This window comes from Geotrypetes seraphini, chromosome 8, assembly GCF_902459505.1.
Source record: "Geotrypetes seraphini chromosome 8, aGeoSer1.1, whole genome shotgun sequence".
Taxonomy (NCBI): Eukaryota; Metazoa; Chordata; class Amphibia; order Gymnophiona; family Dermophiidae; genus Geotrypetes; species Geotrypetes seraphini.
In genome coordinates, this window is record NC_047091.1 from 96,935,407 (window position 1) to 96,955,873 (window position 20,467).

Sequence of the window (20,467 nt, forward strand, 5' to 3'; positions counted from 1 at the left end):
GGACATGCTGGTGCCCGAAGATCTGCCTTCTTCTTCGCGCTGGGCCTTGATTCTTAGACTAGACTCCTGTCTCACAAAACTACAGAGGTTGAAAGTATCAAGGGGACAGGGCTCACAGACCCAGAGAGGATGTCCTGGACAGTCCTTAACAGTGACATCTACTGGCAGCATTGAGAGTGTATTTACAGAAGCCTCCGAGGAGAAAGGCATGGCCTGTCACCTGACTAAGCAAGTAAAAGAGTGATAAAAGGGCAATAAAGGACAAGATTTCCAGATATATCCAGGCAGTTGATCATCCAGCAGTGGTATAGTACATCTCTGTTGTGACTGACAGGGATCCCTAAGTCCCGCCAGCTAAAGACTCCAGCATCTCTCCCTCCCATTCTCCAGACATTCTGGCATCTCTCAGCTCCACCCTCCTTCACCTCTGTACTTTTTAAAAAGTCTTCGATTCTTCACCAGCACTAAGCAGGGACTCAAACCTGCTGCTCATGTTGGCCCAGAGCCTTCCTCTAATCAGTGATTCGCAACCTTGTCCTGGAGGACCACCAGCCAGTCAGGGTTTTGGAATAGCCCCAATAAATATGCATATAATGGAGGTGTAAGGCATGCAAATCTGCCCAATGCATATTCATTACAGCTATCCTGAAAACCTGACTGGCAGGACAGGGATGGCTCTAGCACAACTTCCTGTTTCAGCATAGGTGGGACCATTTCAAAGAAAAGGCTCAAGGCTCAGCAAGCAGTGGGTTTGAGTCCCTGCTTGCTGCCAGCAAAGAACTGAAGGCTTTAAAAGATAAGGGGATGGGGAAGAGAGTTAAGAGAGGCCCGATTGCATGGGAGAGGGGAGAAGGAGAGATACTGTCAGGGGGCAGGGAACTCGAGCCCACTTACTTTTAGGCACAGGCCCACCCACCCACCCAAAATTAGGTGTCTGGCTATATCACTGCATCTGGGTTATCAGGGATGGGTTGAATTAGACCTGATTTTGATTCCCATTGTCATGTGTGGCGAGTTAAAGATTTCTCTGATTTGGTTAGAAACCCAGGAGTGAGGGGACAACCAGACACAGACATGAGAGTGTTGCATGTTAAATTTTATCAGATTAAAATAACTGAACTTACCATTAGGACAGAAGAACACACTGTAGGTGTATTCTCGGGCTAAACCCTCTGGCTAAAAAAAAAAAAAGAAGAACATAAACAGTGGTTGAAACAATGTACCAAGCTATACAGTACAGAAAGTAGAATAAATTAAATAGGAAATGTTCACAAAATATTTCACTTGCAAAATAGTTAGGGAAAACAAAACCTATCAAAGCCTTTCTTGCAGAGCACTAGAAGATTATGGTGGGGGGGGGGGGGAATCAATCATGAGCTACTAAGGACTTTCCACTGCAGCGCAGGGATCTCAAAGTTATTTCAACAATTTAACATGTCATATCGGGGCATATTCTTAGCCCAATCTGACTCCTTTCTCACCTTAAAGCACATTTATTGATGGCAGCAGAGAGGCTCCTTTGGGAAGTAGAAATGCTCTAGAGAGGTCTCCCTTTCCTTTAGAAGGTGAGGAAAATGAAAGGCTCCAATAAGTGCTTTGAAGACCTCCTTAAATTGTCAGGCCAAATTTCATTTGTGATGGTGGGCCTATTTTTTTAAATGCTAAATGTTAACTGTAGCATTAAAAAAAACAACCCTAAAATATTCTGTACAATTAGGTGACAGCACTGAATATGTGTAAGGTGGTCCCCAATACTGGTGGATATATAGTTGCTCTCCGTAAAGTTTTAAATTTAGAATTTCTTTTTTGTAGTCCTACGAGAATCACTTATCTATATAGACCAGGGGTGGGCAACTCCGGTCCTCGAGGGCCAGAATCCAGTTGGGTTTTCAGAATTTCCCCAATGAATATGCATTGAAAGCAGTGCATGCAAATAGATCTCATGCATATTCATTGGGGAAATCCTGAAAACCCGACTGGATTCCGGCCCTCGAGTTCCCCATCCCTGATATAGACAATGTTTGAATTTTGTCAGTCAGTATAGTTGGGCATTTCATCTATTTGTGTGCTCCAGTGGTAAAGTCATGTGAGGGACCATGGGGGCCTGACACCTCTCCAAGTTGTGTTCGGGGCCTCTGCCTCACCAGTGGAAGTGCTCCTCCACTCACAAGCCCTGCTACAGCCATACCAGACCTCCTAACTTATTTGGTAGTTAGACCCCATCCAGTACATCCCAAAAAGCACTGGGTGAGGCTGGGTAATGCCATTTTGGATGATGAAGCCATGCAGGAGGGAGGCGGGAAGGATGTCTATTCCCTCCTCCCTTCCAGTAAAGATATGTCGGGCTGGGGAGGGGGGGGAGCAGGGCCACCCTAGGCCACCAGGGAACATTTTGCTTTGTGAGGAGTTCTGGCCTGGCCCAGTCCAGCCCAGTCCCTCACTGGATTGCTAGGGCTTTGACTTGGTTTGGTAGGGTCAGGATCCACTGGATCCCCAGGGAATATTGTGAGTGGAGTCAGTCCAGGTTCCAGCCGGTGTCTACTAGAGGAAGGTAAGGAGAGAATTCAGGCTACCATAGCTGGTTACAGTGGCGTAGCGAGGGTGCAAGGAGTCCGGGGCAGTGGCGCCCCTTCCCTGCCCCCCACTACCTCCACATGGTCCTTCCCTGCTTCCTCCTGTCACTCATATGCCGCTTCCCTTCCCCGTACCTCTGAAACGTTCCTGGCAGGAACAGCAACTCCCAAGCTGCTAATGCACCAGCATCGGCTCGTCCTCTGATGTCACTTCCTAGGCATGGTCCAGGAAGTGATATCAGAGGAACAGCTGACGCTGGCACAACAGCAGGCTGGGGGGTTGCTGCTCACACCAGGTATGGTGGAAGGGAAGGGGGGGAGGGGGCAAAGAGGAGGATGGGTGCCTGAGCTTCACCAAGAAGGCACTCGGGGCGACCCCCTCTTTACTATGCCACTGGCTGATTGCATTCCTTCTTTTTATGTCACTGTTCCCGACAGTGCCTGAGCCAATCAACGTTTAATAATAATAATAATAATAATTTATTTTTTTGTATACCGCCATACCCAGGGAGTTCTAGGCGGTTCACAACAAATAGATGAATTACATACAGTGCGATTGAAAAAAGAAGAACATAGCAAGGCAGTCGAAAGGTCAAAACTAGTTTACATTGACAATTTAGGTGAGGGAAGGGCTAATACAGAGCATATACAGTATGTACTGTAAGAGAATACAATTGGATTTATGAGAAGGGAGAACAAAGCATATTAGATGAGAGATGGTCACTAATTTAGTTTAGGCACTGACAGGAATATTAGCACAGAATAGTGTGCAGCAAATTAACACAGTGATTTCAACATAGTATAAATTTGCAAGCTCATTAATCTGAGCATGTCGCAGTAACTTTGCAGTGCAAGATTCACAGTAGCATTTGATTCTACTGCGAACCTTTGAGCATCGGCCCAGCAGGCCCTGAAAGCCAAACTAGCAAGGGATGTGGGGCTCTGACAGCTTCAGAAAAAAATATTTATGCTTCCAAAATGGCTAAGATAACCATTTATGTTGCTATTCCACAACAAACACTTAAGTGCCCATTTTAACCCACTGGTATTTTAGATGTTACTTTTCTACAATTGATGTTCATGCCACACATAACCAGCAAATGTCCATTTCCACAGTAACACAGCAAATGAGAGCAAACAAAAGATCGGCATGATCAATCCAGAGTTGAACCTCTTGCTCTGTGCCGGCTACCCTCTCCCTTTGTAGTTAAGATTGTAACTGCTCTCATAGAAACATGATGACTGATAAAGACCAAATGGCTCATTTAGTCTGCCCATCCGCAATAACCATATAGAAACATGATGGCAGATAAAGGTCAAATAGCCCATCGCTTTATTTCATAGAAATCTTCTGTGTATCTCTCACACCTTTAAGTTCCATCACCATTTTCATTACTACCACCACCTAATGGGGAAGAGCACTCTGGCTATCCATGCCAAAACATTTCTCCACATATTTTATAAAAAGCTCTATGTTGGCACATCCTTTTCCATGCCTCAGCAGGGCAAAGCCAGAGGAAACTCTGGTGGAGATCTGTAGCAGTTCTGAATAGAAAATCGGTCATCCGGCCTGGGTATAGGGCAAAAGACTAATCGAACCACTTAGTAGCTGGTTCCCTCTGAAGTTTCCCTCAGGATAGCTGGCGCTTATCAGTCCGCAAGTAGTTTTATCCAGTAAAATGAATGACTAGAGGTCTTGGTGCTGAAACTATCTTAACCTATTCTCAAACTGTAAATGGGTAAGAAGCCCGGCTCACTAGCTTGGAGCCAGGCATGGAATGCGAGTGGCCAGTGGGTCACCTTTGGTAAGCAGAACTGGTGCTGCAGGATGAACTGGATACTGGGTTAAGGCGCCTAATGCCAACACTGATCAGATCCCAGAAAAGGTGGAACTTTTTCTCGACCTAGACATCTCAATTATAATTTAAACATGCTTTCTAAATTTCTTTCAACATATATACCCCTAGCCTCAAAATTACAGCTTTCTATGGAATATCACTCCATGATATTCAAGCCATGGGAGATTGCCAGCAATCTCAAGCAGTCAGTGGCAATACTTGAAATTCAATGCTGGTGCTGTATCCAGTCACAGGCATTGAATTTCCGGTTAATATTTAGCTGGCTGAGACATGCCTATATTCAGCAGCTAGTTAGCTAAGTCTTAGCGGTCAAAGATATACCATCCTTTTGGGTGGCTTTATTTGGCCACCAAACTTAGGGGAAGATTCTCAAAACCCACTGTGCCCTTAAACGATGGTCCCTAAACTGGGTACAGTTGGTTTAGTGTTGAATTATTCTACTGGACAATTCTCAAAAATGCTTGCCACAGTCTTTTCAGAGCTTCCTGGCAGACTCTGACTCTGCCATGCAAGGTCATTAATATTTAAACAAGCACTCCAGGTGATTATCCATTACTTCAGTGCATCTGGGGAGGGGCCTTAAGCAACCTGAGCCAATCAGATGCACCAGGGAGGGGAAATCCCACCATTTTGAAGAGGTGGGCCTGTTGGCTGGAGGGATTAAGCATCCCTTTTGACGGCCATCGTGAATAAGTTAGGGGGCGGGGTGTCATCGTAGGCATATGAGGGGGTGTCAGGGGTATGACGGCAGCAGGGTGCCTGTGGTAAGTCTTCGTAGGCATGGGGGGTCGTCAGATGCACGAAGGTGGTGGGGTGTCAGTGTGGTTGTCCACTCCTTAGGGGGGGTGTTGGGGTGGTCACTTGACGGCAGCAGTGGGAGGGAGTGGGCATCCCTTCTGCCAATCTTCGATTTGGGGTCTTTTTTAAAATTTAATTTGTTGATTTATTCTGTGCATGTGCCGATCACTATCACCAGTGATTGGCACGTGCAAATTTAGTGACTCTCCACTACTCTCTGCAAACCTCATTTGCATGCGCAGTTTTTTAAAGAATTACTTGCCTTTTTGAAATCATTGCAACAGCGGCCCGTTAGATTTTACCATGAACATTTGAGAACCTTCCTCTTAGTCAGCTACCTAATGAATATTGGCAGTGACCAGTTATGTCTTGTGACATAGCCAGTTAAGAACATAAGAATTGCCGCTGCTGGGTCAGACCAGTGGTCCATCGTGCCCAGCAGTCCACTCGCGCGGTGGTCCTTATGTCAATACCAGAGCCCTAACTGAGACTAGCCTTACCTGCCTAAGTTCTGGTTCAGCAGGAACTTGTCTAACTTTGTCTTGAATCCCTGGACGGTGTTTTCCCCTATAACAGCCTCCGGAAGAGCGTTCCGGTTTTCTACCACTCTCTGGTTGAAGAAGAACTTCCTTACGTTTATACGGAATCTATCCCCTTTTAACTTTAGAGAGTGCCCTCTCATTCACACTACCTTGGAGAGGGTGAACAACCTGTCTCTATCTACTAAGTCTATTCCCTTCATTATCTTGAATGTTTCGATCATGTCCCCTCTCAGTCTCCTCTTTTTAAGGGAGAAGGGGCCCAATTTCTCTAATCTCTCACTGTACAGAAACTCCTCCAGCCCCTTAACCATTTTAGTCGCTCTTCTCTGGACCCTTTCGAGTAGTACTGTGTTCTTCTTCATGTATGGCGACTAGTGCTGGAGTCCGGGATATTCAGTGTGAGGTAGTTGGCTATCCCCTGCTGAATATTACCAGATATTCACGTAGAGAATGACTCAGGGACAGAATTTATTTCCATGCCCGTAGCTAACCGTGGAAGCCATCCCCCTGTCATTCTGTAAGGAGAGGGGGACGAATCAAAGTATGTATGGGCCCAGCCACTGACCCTGAAGCCTTGCATTGAAGAATGTTGGTGTAGAAGGACTGAGGTTGAGATAGACACTAAAGAATGACACAAGATGGTTTCCCGCGGTTATCCACAGGGACGGGGACAAATTCTGTCCCCGTGTCATTCTCTATAGCTAATAGTGCTGAATATTGGCCCCAACAGACTCTATCCAGAGCAACATTAAAAAAATAATAAAAAGACATGCAAAATCTCTCTGTAATTGTCCTTTAATTATATGTAATCTTTTCCAGTGTTCATACAGAATACTATCCTCTTACCTCAACAATCACACTTCTTTTCACATAGTCAGTTCCAGATGGCATCTTTCTGTCGATGTAGCTATCATCTTCAAGCTTGTTATTCTTCAGGTTCTCCATCTTCTCCTGACAGCAGTTTGTTCCACTGTAGGCATTTGCCCTGGCTGAGAAATAAATGAAAGCTGGTTTAAAATTCAGCAAGCTCTAACAGAAAGATGTTGTTTTACAAAAGCACATTCAACCAGTAGTTAACAATTTTCCTGACCTCTACCAAATAAAAGCTTACGCCAAGGTAAATTATTTGCAAAATTCTTCTGAAATCCCTGCCAATGGGCACACTTTTATGATCGTCTCACTTGGGAGGGGATGCGATTGGTTTATGTGGTGAACAAGCGTGTATCAGCATCACATTGTTTGCGACATTAGTTCTCCATTGACAGTTGATCATTTCAGCCACACATTTGGGGACAGAGCTGACCATCCCCGTAACCTCACAAGATGTGTGGCTATAAAATCATCTGTCCACAGAGAACTACCATTACAGGTAAGCAACTTCTATTTCATGATGGACGAAAAATGTATTGAATTCAAGAAAGCTTGGGATAAAATCTCTAAGGGAGAGGAGGCGATAGTAGATGACATGGACAGGCAGACTAGATAGGACATATGGAGGTGTATTTTCAAAGCACGTAGACTTATAAAGTTCCATAGTAAGCTATGGAACTTTGTAAGAGTGCTTTGAAAATGAGCCCCTATGTCTTTATCTGCTTTCATTTTTATCTTTTGCTATGTGGTGAACAAGAGACATCATCAGCCATGATATTAGTAGTCCAAGGAGTGCATTTGCAATTCTCTTGCAGACATAGCTGCTCCCACAAGGGCAGGGAGAACTGCAAAAATGCAGCTCAAACAAGTTAAGAAAAATCACTTAGGTCAATCCTAGTTAAGGTGGCCAACTTTAATAAAGGCATTTCTAAGAGGGGGCAAGAATACTGTGTCATAAGGTGTGTCTCCTCACAGGTAAATGCATTTTGCAATGTTGGACCTCTTCAGAACCACCCTCCTTCTGGAAGTAGAGGAATTAGCTTCATACATCAGTCACTTGGGAGGCACGGAGGGTAGATGGCTGCCCAAAAAGGCAGAAGAGATTCTTGCTTATTTGGGATGCCTATTTGACCTCTCTCAATCCAGGGGGTGCAGCTTGCTGTTGAATCTGCTGTAATGTTCTGTCAGCAGAGAACTGAAAACCTGTTTACGATGTTTGTAACGCTGTTTGTGGGGGGTGTAGGGTAGGAGTTGATTATCTTATCCGGGGGCCATATGAGTTTATGCCCCTGAATTAGCTGTTTGGCAACCTTGCATAGATGACTCTTGTCTACTCCTAGCTGGTTTATTGGGATGGGTTTGTTGGGGATGTATACTTTTGTTTTTTGCACATATGACAACAATTTGAGGACCTGTTCTTTTTATTGTCTATAATGCTGCTGCTGTATCTTGTTTGAATCTGCTCTGGTTGTTCAGTTGCTGCTGATTTTGGATATCACTTGTCCTCAATAAAAAATTGTTTGACTATAAAAAGGCATTTTCTACAGGTAAATGCTACCTGTGATGTTACTGGATCCGAGCTTGCTGAAAGACAAAACAATGAAGGTAGGTTTTATCCCCTCTGGGGGCATACACATCTTCCTTGTCAGATGATGCTTTCCTGGATAGCCAATGAATTTGATGCCTATTGGAACTGAAACCTTTATATGAACCTGTTAAAAAAAAAAAAAAAAGACACTTAAGCACTATGCTTCACAAGGTTTTGGAGACTGGTTTAGGTTGGAAATAATGTCATAAAGCATTGAAATACTAATAAAATTATAAAGGATCAAAGGACTTTCCACCAAATACAGTCTATCACTAAACACATTCTGTCGATATAATACAATAAATCAATTTCTAGACCGCATAATAGTTCAATGTGGTTCACAAAAGAGTAATAAGGATACAGAAATAATCTGAATGAAGAGATCTAATTGCCTATGAATATGTTAAAAGAGATGGGTGTCTTCAATTGCCTTCTAAACTGAAGGTAAGAGAGAGACAAGGAGCACAAATGCCTGAAATCACTATCGTGCATAGCAGCTTGAAAAGAGAATTGTCGCTCGTGAAATTTTTTTTTCTATTTACAGCCATTAACTGGTGGAAAGCCAAACAATGCATGAGTGTATTTAACTGGCCAAGAACAGCTCCTGGCCGGTTAAAAAGTACTTAGCCGACTATGAGATAATATTCAGCGCAAGATGGCCGCTGAATATTAGTGCTTAGTGACTAGCATGGTCACAGGCTATGTCACCCAACATAGCCAGTTAGCGACAATATTCACTGGCTGATCGGCTAAGTTATAACAGCCAGCCAGCTGTCATCCCTTTTATCTGTCATATCCTCATCTATTACTTTCCATAGCAACTCTTCCTGATGTCTTCAAAAATGCCATTGTTATATCTCTCCAACAAACCCTCATTGGACATACTTGCTCTTCCAACCTTTGCCCCCATCTCCCTCTTCTCCTTCTTATCTAAGTTGAACGTGCTGCTCATCACCACTGCCTAGACTTTCTGTCATCCCTAGCTATTCTTGACCCGCTCCAATCAAACTTTCACCCCCTGCACTACACAGAAACTGCCCTTGCTAAATTCTCCAATGACCTGTTCTTGGCCAAATTCATAGGCCTCTATACTAATCTCTTTCTTGATCTATCCACTACTTTTGACACTGTAGATTATTGGTTTCTCCTTGATACTTGTTCTTTCTTGGTTCTCTTCTCTTATATTGCATCTTTAGTGTGAATACAGTAGTGGATCCTCCTCAACTGCTATCCTGCTATCAGTCGAGGTTCCTCAGGGCTGTGTCCTGGGACCTCTTTTCTCCATCTATATTCATTCCCTTGGTGCTCTGATTTTCTTCCATGGCTTTCAATATTACCTCTATGCTGACGACTCCCAAATCTACCTCCCTACACCAGAAATCTCTGCAGCAATCCAAGCCCAGGTCTCAGCCTGCTTGTCAGACATTGCTGCCTGGATGTCCCGGCACCACTTAAAACGTAACATGGCTAAGACTGAGTTACTTATCCTTCTGCCCAAACCTATCTTTCCTCTCTCCAGGCTCTCTATCTCAGTAGATAGATAACACTGTCATCCTTCCAGTCTCATCAACTCACAACCTCATCGTCATCTTTGACTCCTCTCTCTCTTTCTCTGCACAAATCCACCAGACCATCAAAACCTGCAATTCTCCCATGGCAAATACACTGAAATCTATAGGAACTGAATGGGTTTTGGTTCATTTGCTGCAGGGGAATTGCTATCATGGCTTTGTGAAAGGAGTGCACCAACAAAACCCTAAGATGCCAGACTCTACATGCAGTACAACACCATAGAAATAGAAAATGAATTTCTTCCTGAACAGTACAAAATATAGACAGCAGATGTAAATTCGCAAAAGTGACATATTTCAATCACCAAATTTGAAAATAAAATCATTTTTCCTACCTTTGTTCTTTAGTGATTTTATTTTTCTACTCATCTTTTCACAGTCTCTGGTTGCACTTTCTTCTGTCTGTGCTCTTAGCTCTGTTTCCAGGGCCAAATAGTCCCAAATAGTCAGTGTTGATATCCGGGTATCAGCCAGCACTGAATATCCAGGTAGAAACATAGAAACATGACGGCAGAAAAGGGCCAAAGCCCATCAAATCTGCCCACTCCAGTGACCCTTCCCCCATGAGTTTGCTCACCAACCTCCTGCCCTTACCTCATTAGAGATCCCACATGAATATCCCATTTATTTTTGAAATCTGCCATGCTGTTGGCCTCAATCACCTGCCGTGGGAGTTCATTCCAATGATCGACCACCCTCTCAGTGAAGAAATACTTTCTGGAGTCCCCATGAAATTTCCCTCCCCTGATTTTCAGCGGATGCCCTCTGGTGGACGAAGGTCCCATAAGACGAAAGATATCCTCTTCCACCTCGATACGACCCGTGATATATTTAAATGTCTCAATCATGTCTCCTCTCTCTCTCTTCGTTCTTCAAGTGAGCACAGCTGCAATTTATTCAGCCTTACTTCATACGGAAGATCCTTGAGCCCCGAGACCATCCTGGTGGCCATCCGCTGAACTGACTCAACTCTCAGCACATCTTTCCGGTAATGTGGTCTCCAGAATTGAACACAATATTCCAAATGAGGTCTCACCATGGACCTGTACAGTGGCATTATGACCTCTGGCATCCTGCTGATAAAACCTCTACGGATACAACCCATCATTTGCCTTGCCTTGGAGGAAGCCTTTTCCACTTGATTGGCAGTTTTCATGTCATCACTAATGATTACTCCTAAATCCCGTTCTTCCGTGGTCCTAACTAAGGTCTCACCATTTAACGTGTAAGTCCTGCACAGATTTCTTTTACCCAGGTGCATCACTTTGCATTTTTTAGCATTGAAGTTGAGCTGCCAAGTCGATGACCATTGTTCTAATAGTAGTAGGTCCTGCGTCATACTGTCAGGCATAGTGCTTTTACCTACTATGTTGCACAGTTTGGCGTCATCGGCGAACAATGATATTTTTCCTCTGAGCCCTTGGGTCATATCACTTATGAATATGTTGAATAGGATTGGCCCTAAGACCGAGCCTTGTGGCACTCCACTGGTCACATCTGATGTTTTGGATGGGGTACCATTTACCATCACCCTCTGAATTCTACCGCTCAGCCAATCCTTAACCCATGCAGCTAGTGTTTCCCCTAATCCCAGCGATTTCAACTTGTTCAATAACCTGCGGTGTGGGACGCTATCAAAAGCTTTGCTGAAGTCCAAATACACTACGTCCAGGGACTCCCCGGCATCCAGTTGTCTTGTTACCCAGTCGAAGAAGCTAATCAGATTTGATTGGCAGGACCTGCCCTTGGTAAATCCATGTTGATGGGGATCACGTAGATTTTCTTCATCCAGTATTGTATCAAGTTTCTGTTTGATCAGTGTTTCCATGAGCTTGCATATTATGGATGTGAGACTTACCGGTCTGTAATTTGCCGTCTCTGTCCTGCAGCCCTTTTTGTGGAGTGGAATAACGTTAGCTGTTTTCCAGTCCAAGGGGACTCTTCCCGTGCTTAGGGAGAGATTGAAGAGCACAGACAATGGTTCCGCCAGGACTTCACTCAACTCTCTGAGCACCCTGGGGTGTAGGTTGTCTGGTCCCATGGCTTTGTTCACTTTGAGTCTTGAAAGTTCGCAGTAGACGCTACTGAGCGTAAACTTGAAGTCTTGAAACGGGTCTTTCTGGCTTTCCCTTGTCTGTAAAAGTGGACCGGATCCCGGTGCCTCACAGGTGAAAACCGAGCAGAAGTATTCATTTAGTAGCTCGGCCTTAGTGGAATCCGATTCTGCATAATTCCCGTCCGATTTCCTGAGTCGTTCTATCCCATCTTTGTTTCTTTTCCTGTCACTAATATACCTAAAGAAGGATTTATCCCCTTTCTTAATGTTCCGCGCTAGATTCTCCTCTATTCGGAGCTTGGCCTCTCTGACTGCCTTCTTGACAGCTTTAGACAGATTTATAGATATAGACTACATTTAGTGTTTGAATCCAAGGCTGATAAAATATTGGGGGCTCTGGCTATAGTCATGATAAAATGAATAAAAGAATGCAAGTTCATTATAATACGGGCTTCATGTTTACCTCTGCACAGATGCTCAAGTAATTGTAGATGGTAAGTGGTATTTTTGTTTGCTCCCCACGAATTACACGGTATGGCAAGGTAAAATCGATGAAGAAAGGCTTAAAGGTTTTCACTTCCACTTGCTTCGCTAGGCCCAAACCTTTATCTTCAGACAGTCCAACGGCTTCTGTTATCCAGGTTGTGATAGAATCAGGGACTTCCAGCTGGAGATGGACCTCCCCCATCGTGTTGCTGTCAACCAAGAACAAAGCAGTTGAATCGGACCAGTGTTATATACAATGAAAAGTACAGTGTCTGCCCTCTCACACTGGGGAATCCAATGAAGCTCCCAGGCTTCAACCATGGACTTGTACAGCAAACCCAAGGGGTGCAGCAGACTGTAGACAGCATCGACTTCTTTAAATAATTCTGACTATTGCAGTAGTTCTCTATACATTGTCTAAAATTAGGCACTGGAATGATGCACACCTGTGAATAACCGTGGGAAACCATCCCATGTCATTCTTTAGTGTCTATCTCAACCTTAGTCCTTCTACACCAGCATTCTTTAATGCAAGGCTTGAGGGTCTGTGGCTGTGTCCTTTCATACTCCGATTCTTTCCTCTCTTGTTAAAAATGGCACAGGAATGGTTTCAGGCGGTTAACAATGGGGATGGTGACAAATTCTGTCCCCGTGTCATTCTCTAATGCACACTCAAGGGGCTGATTCTATAAAAGGGTTTCCTAATTGTAGGCAGCGGTAGATGTCCTACAGTTGTCTGGCAGCCAATCAGGATGCACATTTAAAAATTTTTTTTAAAACCCCAAGACAGGACGCCTACATCCGGAAGTGACCTCGGGAAAGCTTAAGTGGCTCTAGGGGTCTCCCTAGGGCTGCGACAGAGGCCTGAAATGTAGGTCAGCAAAATGCTGGCCTACGTTTCAAATGTTAAAAGTAGACGTGGCTGGCTCAGCTGACTGCGGCAAGGGAATCACTAATCAGCAGAGCCAAAAGGACTCCCTGAAGCCGCAGCTGAGCTGACTGGGGGGAAAATACCTCTGTTGCGATCAGCTGAGCTGGCTGCTGCAGGGGACCCCCCCAGCAAGTACCCCCGAAATCGGCACGAAATCTTAAGGAAATCTGCCAACTGTATATTAGATTTATTTTGATTTTTTAACTTTTATTATCCCTTCCTGTTGTAGTTTCCCTTATTTGTCTTATTTTCTATCAACTATTGTGTTTCTATCCCACCTTTCCCAATGGTTCCGTTTGTCTTAGAAGTCAAATCCATGGCTTTTGTACTATTCCCTTGTATGTGGTTGTAAATTATTTTAGCATTGTACACCGCCTTGAATTTTGATTAGGCGATTAATCAAAATTTTAAATAAACTTAGAAACTTAGGAGGGATACCCACTCCCTCCTGCTGCCAACCCTCCCGAACAGACACCCCCCAAAATTCGAGAATGGCAGGAGAGATGCCCACTCCCTTCGATCCCCCAACCCCTCCCTCTGTTGAAGACTGGCAGGAGGGATGCCCACTCCCTCAGAACCCCCTGAACCTCAAGCCCCCTCTACCTGGAATCCCCAAACCCCTACCCTGACACCTGTACCTTTGTTGAAGAAAGGCTGGTCAGAGGGATGCTTACTCCCTCCAGCTGGCAGCCCCGCCTCTTCAAATGGCAGGCCTTCCCCTTCCAGGTGCATCCTGGGATGCACCGGGGAGGAGCCTAAGGCCTGGATTGGCTCAGATGCCTAAGGCCCCTCACATAGGAGGTGCCTTAGGCATCTGGGTCAATCAGGGCCTTAGACTTTCTTCCCAGTGAATCCAGGGGTGCAATGGGTGTGCCTAAGACTCCAATTGGCCAGATAACTAAGGGGTGCAGTTGTGCGGGGTGGAATTCTTGAGGTTTGGGGGGTGCTGGTCCTGAGGTTTAGGGGTGAGTGCCATGGGGGCGTCAGCAGGAGGAGTAGACATCCCTCCTGCCAGTCTTCAATGGGGGGGGGCTTTGGGGGATCGAAGGGGCCAGTGGCAGGAAGGAGTGGGCAACCCTCCTGCCATTCTCAGATTTGAGGGGTGTTGGTTCAGGAGGGTCATTGGCAAGAGGGAGTGGGCATCCCTCCTTCCAATTTCAGGGGTCCTCTGCTGCAGACAGCTCAACTGATCACAGAAAGGGTATTTTCTCCTCGATCAACTGAGTCAGCTGAACCCCTCAAAGCCGTGACTGGGGACTTCAGGGAGTCCTGCCAGCTCAGCTGATCGGGGGATTCACCTGCCACAATCAGTTCAGTCAGCCGTATCCACTTTTAACGTTTGAGGCGCTATTCTGTAACTGGCATCGGTGACATGGGTGCTGGTTACAGAATTAGGGGGGGGTAAGGTGTCTGTTTTTTTTGTTTTTTTAAGACAGACATGATTCTGTATAGGACCCCGGTGTGTGATTCTCAACCACTTCTTAGGCGGCCACCGAGACGAGCCCTATACAGAATCAGCCCCAAAGGGCCAAATTCTATAAATGGTGCCTAATTCCATAGGCGCCTAGAAAAGCAGTGCCTACCACATGTCAATCAAAGGTGCCATTTGTAAAATTGCACCTAGCGGTGCCTAAATTAACTTAGGTGCCAATAGGCATGTACACTTTTGCGCCAGTATATTAAGCCATCTTAGGCATTGTTATAGTAATTCAATCCACCCCAAATCTGCCTCTAATCATGCCTATTTGCCGAAAGTCACCAGTAGGCATCTCAGACTAGCCGTCTAAATCAAAGTGGTAGGCACCTACCAGCAAATTGTTTTTTTAATTGTGCTTTCAATTATCTGTGCTAATTAAAACAATTTAAAAAATTAAGTTAGACGCCTTTTATAGAATTAGGTCCTAACTGTTAATTCTAGAATGGCAGTGGTGCACAGAACACTAGTTAGTTGTGCATGGTGGTGTAGTTAGGGAGGTTGGCGCCTGGCATTGCCATGCGCTCCTTGCTCTTTCCTGCCACTTGAGTGCCTGCCCCCCCCCCCGCTCCGCCCACATACCATTTGAAACATTCACCGATGCGAGCAACATCTTCCACCTGCTGCTTGCGCCAGCCTCGGCTCCCTTCCGACGTCACGTTCTGGTCCCACGAACAGGAAGCGACGTCAAAAGGGGACCATGGCCGGCACAAGGAGCAGGTGGAAGACATGTCCAGGGAAATCCGGACGACTGGTAAGCCTATTTTGACAAGACAGGGGAGTATCTCAAGGAGTTGTCAGCAGGATGGGAACAATCAGGGGAAGTAGAAAAGCAATGATTAAAACTGAAAGAAGCTATTTTAAGAGATAGCAAATGTTTTTGTCAAGAAAGTAAATAAGAGGACAAGGAGGCTGATCTGATTCTCTGAAGTTGTAGCTGAAAAGGTAAGGAAAAAAAGGTTAGTCTTCATAAATGATAAGAGACTGTAGAAAGAGGAAGACAGGTAGCATTACCTGGAAATCTAAGAGAAGCTGGTAGTCAGGAAAGCAAAAATAAAAATGTAAGAAAAAAAACAAACAGTCAATACATTTAAAAAAAGGGTGAGGACAAGACTTTTTTTTTTTTTTTTAAGATATGTTAAGGATAGTAGAAGGAGTAGGGTTACCAGATGTCCAGGAAACTCCAGACATGTCTTCTTTTTAGAGGACTGTCCAGGTGCTCGGACAGATTTCCAAAACCCGGCATGCATGTGATGTCATCACATTGCATCCGTGCATGCTCAGAGGCCCTCAGGCATGGCCCTGTGTTGAAGAGATAAGGTCCGTGTGGGGGGACGGGCTGGGGGGGCCACATGTCCTCTTTTCAAATGAAGAAATCTGGTAACCCTAAGAAGGAGTAGAACCAAAAAGATGATTCCTCGCCTGGGTGATAACTTTAAAATTCCGCTTAAATCACTTTGAATATTGGCCCCAATATGTATAGTTTAGATGAAAGGCGGGAGAGGGGAGATACAATTGGAGGTGTTTAAAAACCTATGTGGCATAAATGCACAGGAAGGAGTCTTTTTCAACTGAAAGGATGCTCAGGAACAAGGAGGCATGGGATAAAGATGAGAAGGGGATAGACAGGAGAAGGAGGAGTGGCCTAGTGGTTAGAGAAGCTGCCTCAGCATCCTGAGGTTGTGAATTTGATTCCCACTGCAGCTCCTTGTGACTCTGGGCAAGTCACTTAACACTTCATTTCCCCAGATACAAAATATAGTAGGATGCCAATTACCAAATGCTGATTATCCGGATGCCCAATTATCCAGATTGCTTCGGGGGGGAGGGGGGGTCTCAGTTTATATTCGAGTACTCTCCAAAGTACCATTCTTATCACCCTCCTTCCCACTAGGGTTCTTCTCTGCTTCTTCTACCAAAGCTATCATCCCAGTCCAGCCCCCCACTAAACCGGAAGACTTCCCCCTACCGTGAGCACACCCCCTAGAAGAAAAGAGAGCGTTCCTCCTCCTTCCCTGAACAGACACTATCAACCCCCTTCCCAGACCCAGAGGAAGGACACCAGGTCGACCTTGTTTCCCTGGTGGTCTAGTGGCATGCTGGGCCCATGCTCTTTCAGCGACGAAAATAGCTGTCGAGACTTCCAGCGTGCCACTAGACTACCAGGGAAACAGGGTAGGCCTGGGGTATTTCCTCTGAGTCCAGGAGGGGGTTGGTGGTGTCTGTTTGGGGAGGGAGGGGAATGCTGCTTTTTCTTGTTGGGAGGAGAACTAATAATTATTATTAAAAACAAAACGAAAAAAAATAATGAATGTCTAATCATCCGGATTTTCGATTATCTGACTGCTCTCTGCCGTGTTTAGTCTGGATAATTTGGTGTTCTACTGTAAGTACCTGTCCAAAATATGTAAACCACTTTTGATTGTAGCCACACAGAAAAAGTGGTATATCAAGTCCCATCCCCCTTACCCTAATGCATGGAAAAAGCCTCCCTGTGGTGGCAGTGGAGACCAAAACTATCTGAATTCAAGAAGGCATGGGATAAACACATAGGATCTATAAGGGAGAGGAAGAGATAATGGATGGTATAGAAAATGGGCAGACTGAATAGGCCTAATGGTCTCTATCTGCCATCATTTTCTATTTTTAGGTGAATAGTTTAATTTCCTTCTGTATTTTGGTCATGTCCTATCTTCCTTCCAGAAAAGCCTAGAGAGGGTTTCAGAAGTCCTCTCTCTGACACCAATATCTATTTTCAAGAAAGATGTGGAAACATCATAGCAACTCTGAAAGATGAACAAACTCCCAAAAGCAGCTTTGGGTGGTATCTAAACACGAGCCAAAAGAAATGTACTGGGATTCTGTTAAGATCTTACTGGAAGAAATCCATAAGGGCCAAAATAAATATTAAGACTGTGTTATTGATTAAAAATAAAAACAGAAAGCCCAAACTCCCAACTTTCCATCTTGTAAAAAGTGACTAATATCTTCGAAAGATCAGCTAAGGCTCTTAGTTACAGGGTCGGAGGAGGTTCAAGCGTCATGGGGTCAAGGGCTTAACCCAACTGTGTAGGAAAAATAATGGAAGAGGAAAATGGTCAAAGGTCACTCACCCTATCAGAGGCATACATACTTGCTCTATTTCCCTTTACAAAAATAAAATCGTTTCTTGCAGTACCTTACATTCAAACAACGCCAAATCCAGGTTTCCGGGAAGAACATCCTTCTCCTCTTCTCTGCTCTAGCAAGAAAAGGAATTAAAAAAGAAAAAAAGACAGACAGACAGACTTCAGTCTAGAAAAAGGGAAAATATTTATCTTTTTTTTTTAAGTTCGATGTTGATTAAATTTTTTAAGAACAAAATACAGAAAAACATAACAAACAGCAATTATCCTGAAAATACACTTTTCCAATCTTGCAGGATTGTACAATAAATTCAGAAGGTATACAGAAAATATACAAAGAAGTAGTGGGTAAGAAGTAAGAATATAAAAGTAAAGAAATGTGTATGTTGTGACAAAGGAAGAAAAGTCAGTCATGGGTGTAATCCCTTTTACAAATGTACAGTGGCAAACGCTCTGACACCCATTGAATCCCTATGGGCATCAGAGTGATTACCGCAGCCCGCCACAACAATCACTTTTATAAAAGGGGACCAATGTATCTGACCTTTGGTTTGTTTTAAGGTGGTGATACTAACCGCATTCATAGTTTTGCTATAATAAATTTAGCCTGCATCCTTGTATGTTTGGCTGCAGCTTTTCTTTGTTTTATCTTGTGTTTTGCTCACTGCAGACTTTGTTGGTTTTCCCTTTTGTTGTTTGTTTTGCACTCTAGTATTAGGGTTGGCCAGAAAAACCTTAAAGTTGGAAAATCTGTGCGAATTGAAGGTTTTCCCCATGAATTTGATTGAGCTTGATCAAAAAATAAATTTTAAAAAATATTTTTTTAAGCCCATCCTGGGGTAGCTCAAAGCCACTGATTATATAAATCTCTGTTTTTCTTAAAATTTGTTATTTTTTTGCTTAACCCTTTCAGGACCATAAGGATCGTAGGCCAATTTTTGTGGTTTTGACGACATTTTTATGGTAAAAAGGGCTTGCAGATGCCAAAAAATTGATTTTTTTTGTGAAATATCATTATTTTTTTTTTTTAAAATCACACTTCTGGCTTATGGACAGTGTGGCAAGTGAATCTTCTCGTCAATCTGGCAACGACGCTAATGAATGAATGTCGGAACCAGTTTGTTTACATAAAGGCAGTATCATATGGAATCCGTACATATCAAATTTAGAACTGTAGACTATCCCAATCAAAATTTATAGGATTTTAAAGTTATGGGACAAATATGTCCCTTGGTCCTGAAAGGGCTACTGGAGCAAATTTATTGATATTATTGCTATAACTTTTTTTTTTAAAAATCTCTTTATTCATTTTAAACACTTATCATACTAATCACAGCTATAGAATTCAATAAATATATTAAATATGAAGTGCTCAGACCATACCCTTTGATTCAGTGATCTCACCAAACTGGAGTATATTAGGGACCATCATATCACTTCATTGTCCCTATGCCAACCTAAAACACTCTTCAAACACTTTAAACAGTGTAAAATGTAAGGAAAATTCACTTATCTTCAAGATGGCTAGGCTGAAATAGGTGGCATGATTGTAAACCTCCAGTACTGTTGAGAATAAAGCCTAACAGGTATTTAAGTTTTGATTGAATTGTTACAACTGTAATGTGAGGTTTATTTGATAGTACTGATTCAGGCAAGAATACATTAATAATTATGTTTTAGCTAGGATTTAATAATAAATTTTTGTTTTTAATAGGGACCCCTCCTGACGAAGGACCCGAAACTCGAGTCGGGGGCCCAGGCTTAGTAATTGAGTATTTTAGTTGTCATGTTGGTTTAAGAACAGCACTAGTAGCACACTTTTCAACGCACTTTATTCTCAACAGTACTGGAGGTTTACAATCATGCCACCTATTTCAGCCTAGCCATCTTGAAGATAAGTGAATTTTCCTTATATTTTACACTGTTTAAAGTGTTTGAAGAGTGTTTTAGGTTGGCATAGGGACAATGAAGTGATATGATGGTCCCTAATATACCCCAGTTTGGTGAGATCACTGAATCAAAGGGTATGGTCTGAGCACTTCATATTTAATATATTTATTGAATTCTATAGCTGTGATTAGTATGATAAGTGATCAAATAATCATCACAGAATAATATTAATTATCTCCCCAGTTATTGGCATAATCAGGTTTATTCATTTTAAAGCCATAAGTAAGTGCAAAATAAAATACAATCATATAATTCTATAAAAGCACTTAAAAATAAAATTATAATCTATGACAAAAAGATTATCACTCTCCCCCATAATTATATCTAAGAACTACACTCTGAGAATTGAAAAATACATTCCAACCCGCTATAACTTTTGTTTTCACACTCAGCAATGATACGTTGATAAAGACATTTTATGCAAAAAAAATCTAGCAGTATTTTATTAAATGAACCTTCAATATCTGCACTTTATTGTCGGAAACAACAGAAATTTAGCATACTTCGCTAATAGCTAAACACATACACTTTGGTGTAGTCATCTACCAATGGCATTCCAAACACTCAAGCATTCAATGTCTTCCTCAGACAGTCAGGATAAAGCCCGTTATGTTGCTCAGCTCCTTGCGACAAGGCCTCATGCT

General features: G+C 43.4%; 1 protein-coding gene across 3 annotated transcripts in view; it reads right to left on the reverse strand.

Moving 5' to 3' along the window:
* The window catches only part of CPAMD8 (C3 and PZP like alpha-2-macroglobulin domain containing 8), a 216,235-nt gene that overhangs the window by 89,245 nt on the left and 106,523 nt on the right, over nucleotides 1-20,467 (reverse strand). For all 3 annotated transcript variants that reach the window (XM_033955244.1, XM_033955242.1, XM_033955245.1), the window contains exons 19-23: nucleotides 17,927-17,989; nucleotides 12,321-12,552; nucleotides 8,201-8,354; nucleotides 6,619-6,761; nucleotides 1,125-1,176 (exon numbers count right to left, since the gene is read on the reverse strand). In XM_033955244.1, coding sequence (XP_033811135.1) covers nucleotides 1,125-1,176; nucleotides 6,619-6,761; nucleotides 8,201-8,354; nucleotides 12,321-12,552; nucleotides 17,927-17,989 — 644 coding nt within the window. The remainder of the gene's footprint in view (nucleotides 1-1,124; nucleotides 1,177-6,618; nucleotides 6,762-8,200; nucleotides 8,355-12,320; nucleotides 12,553-17,926; nucleotides 17,990-20,467) is intronic.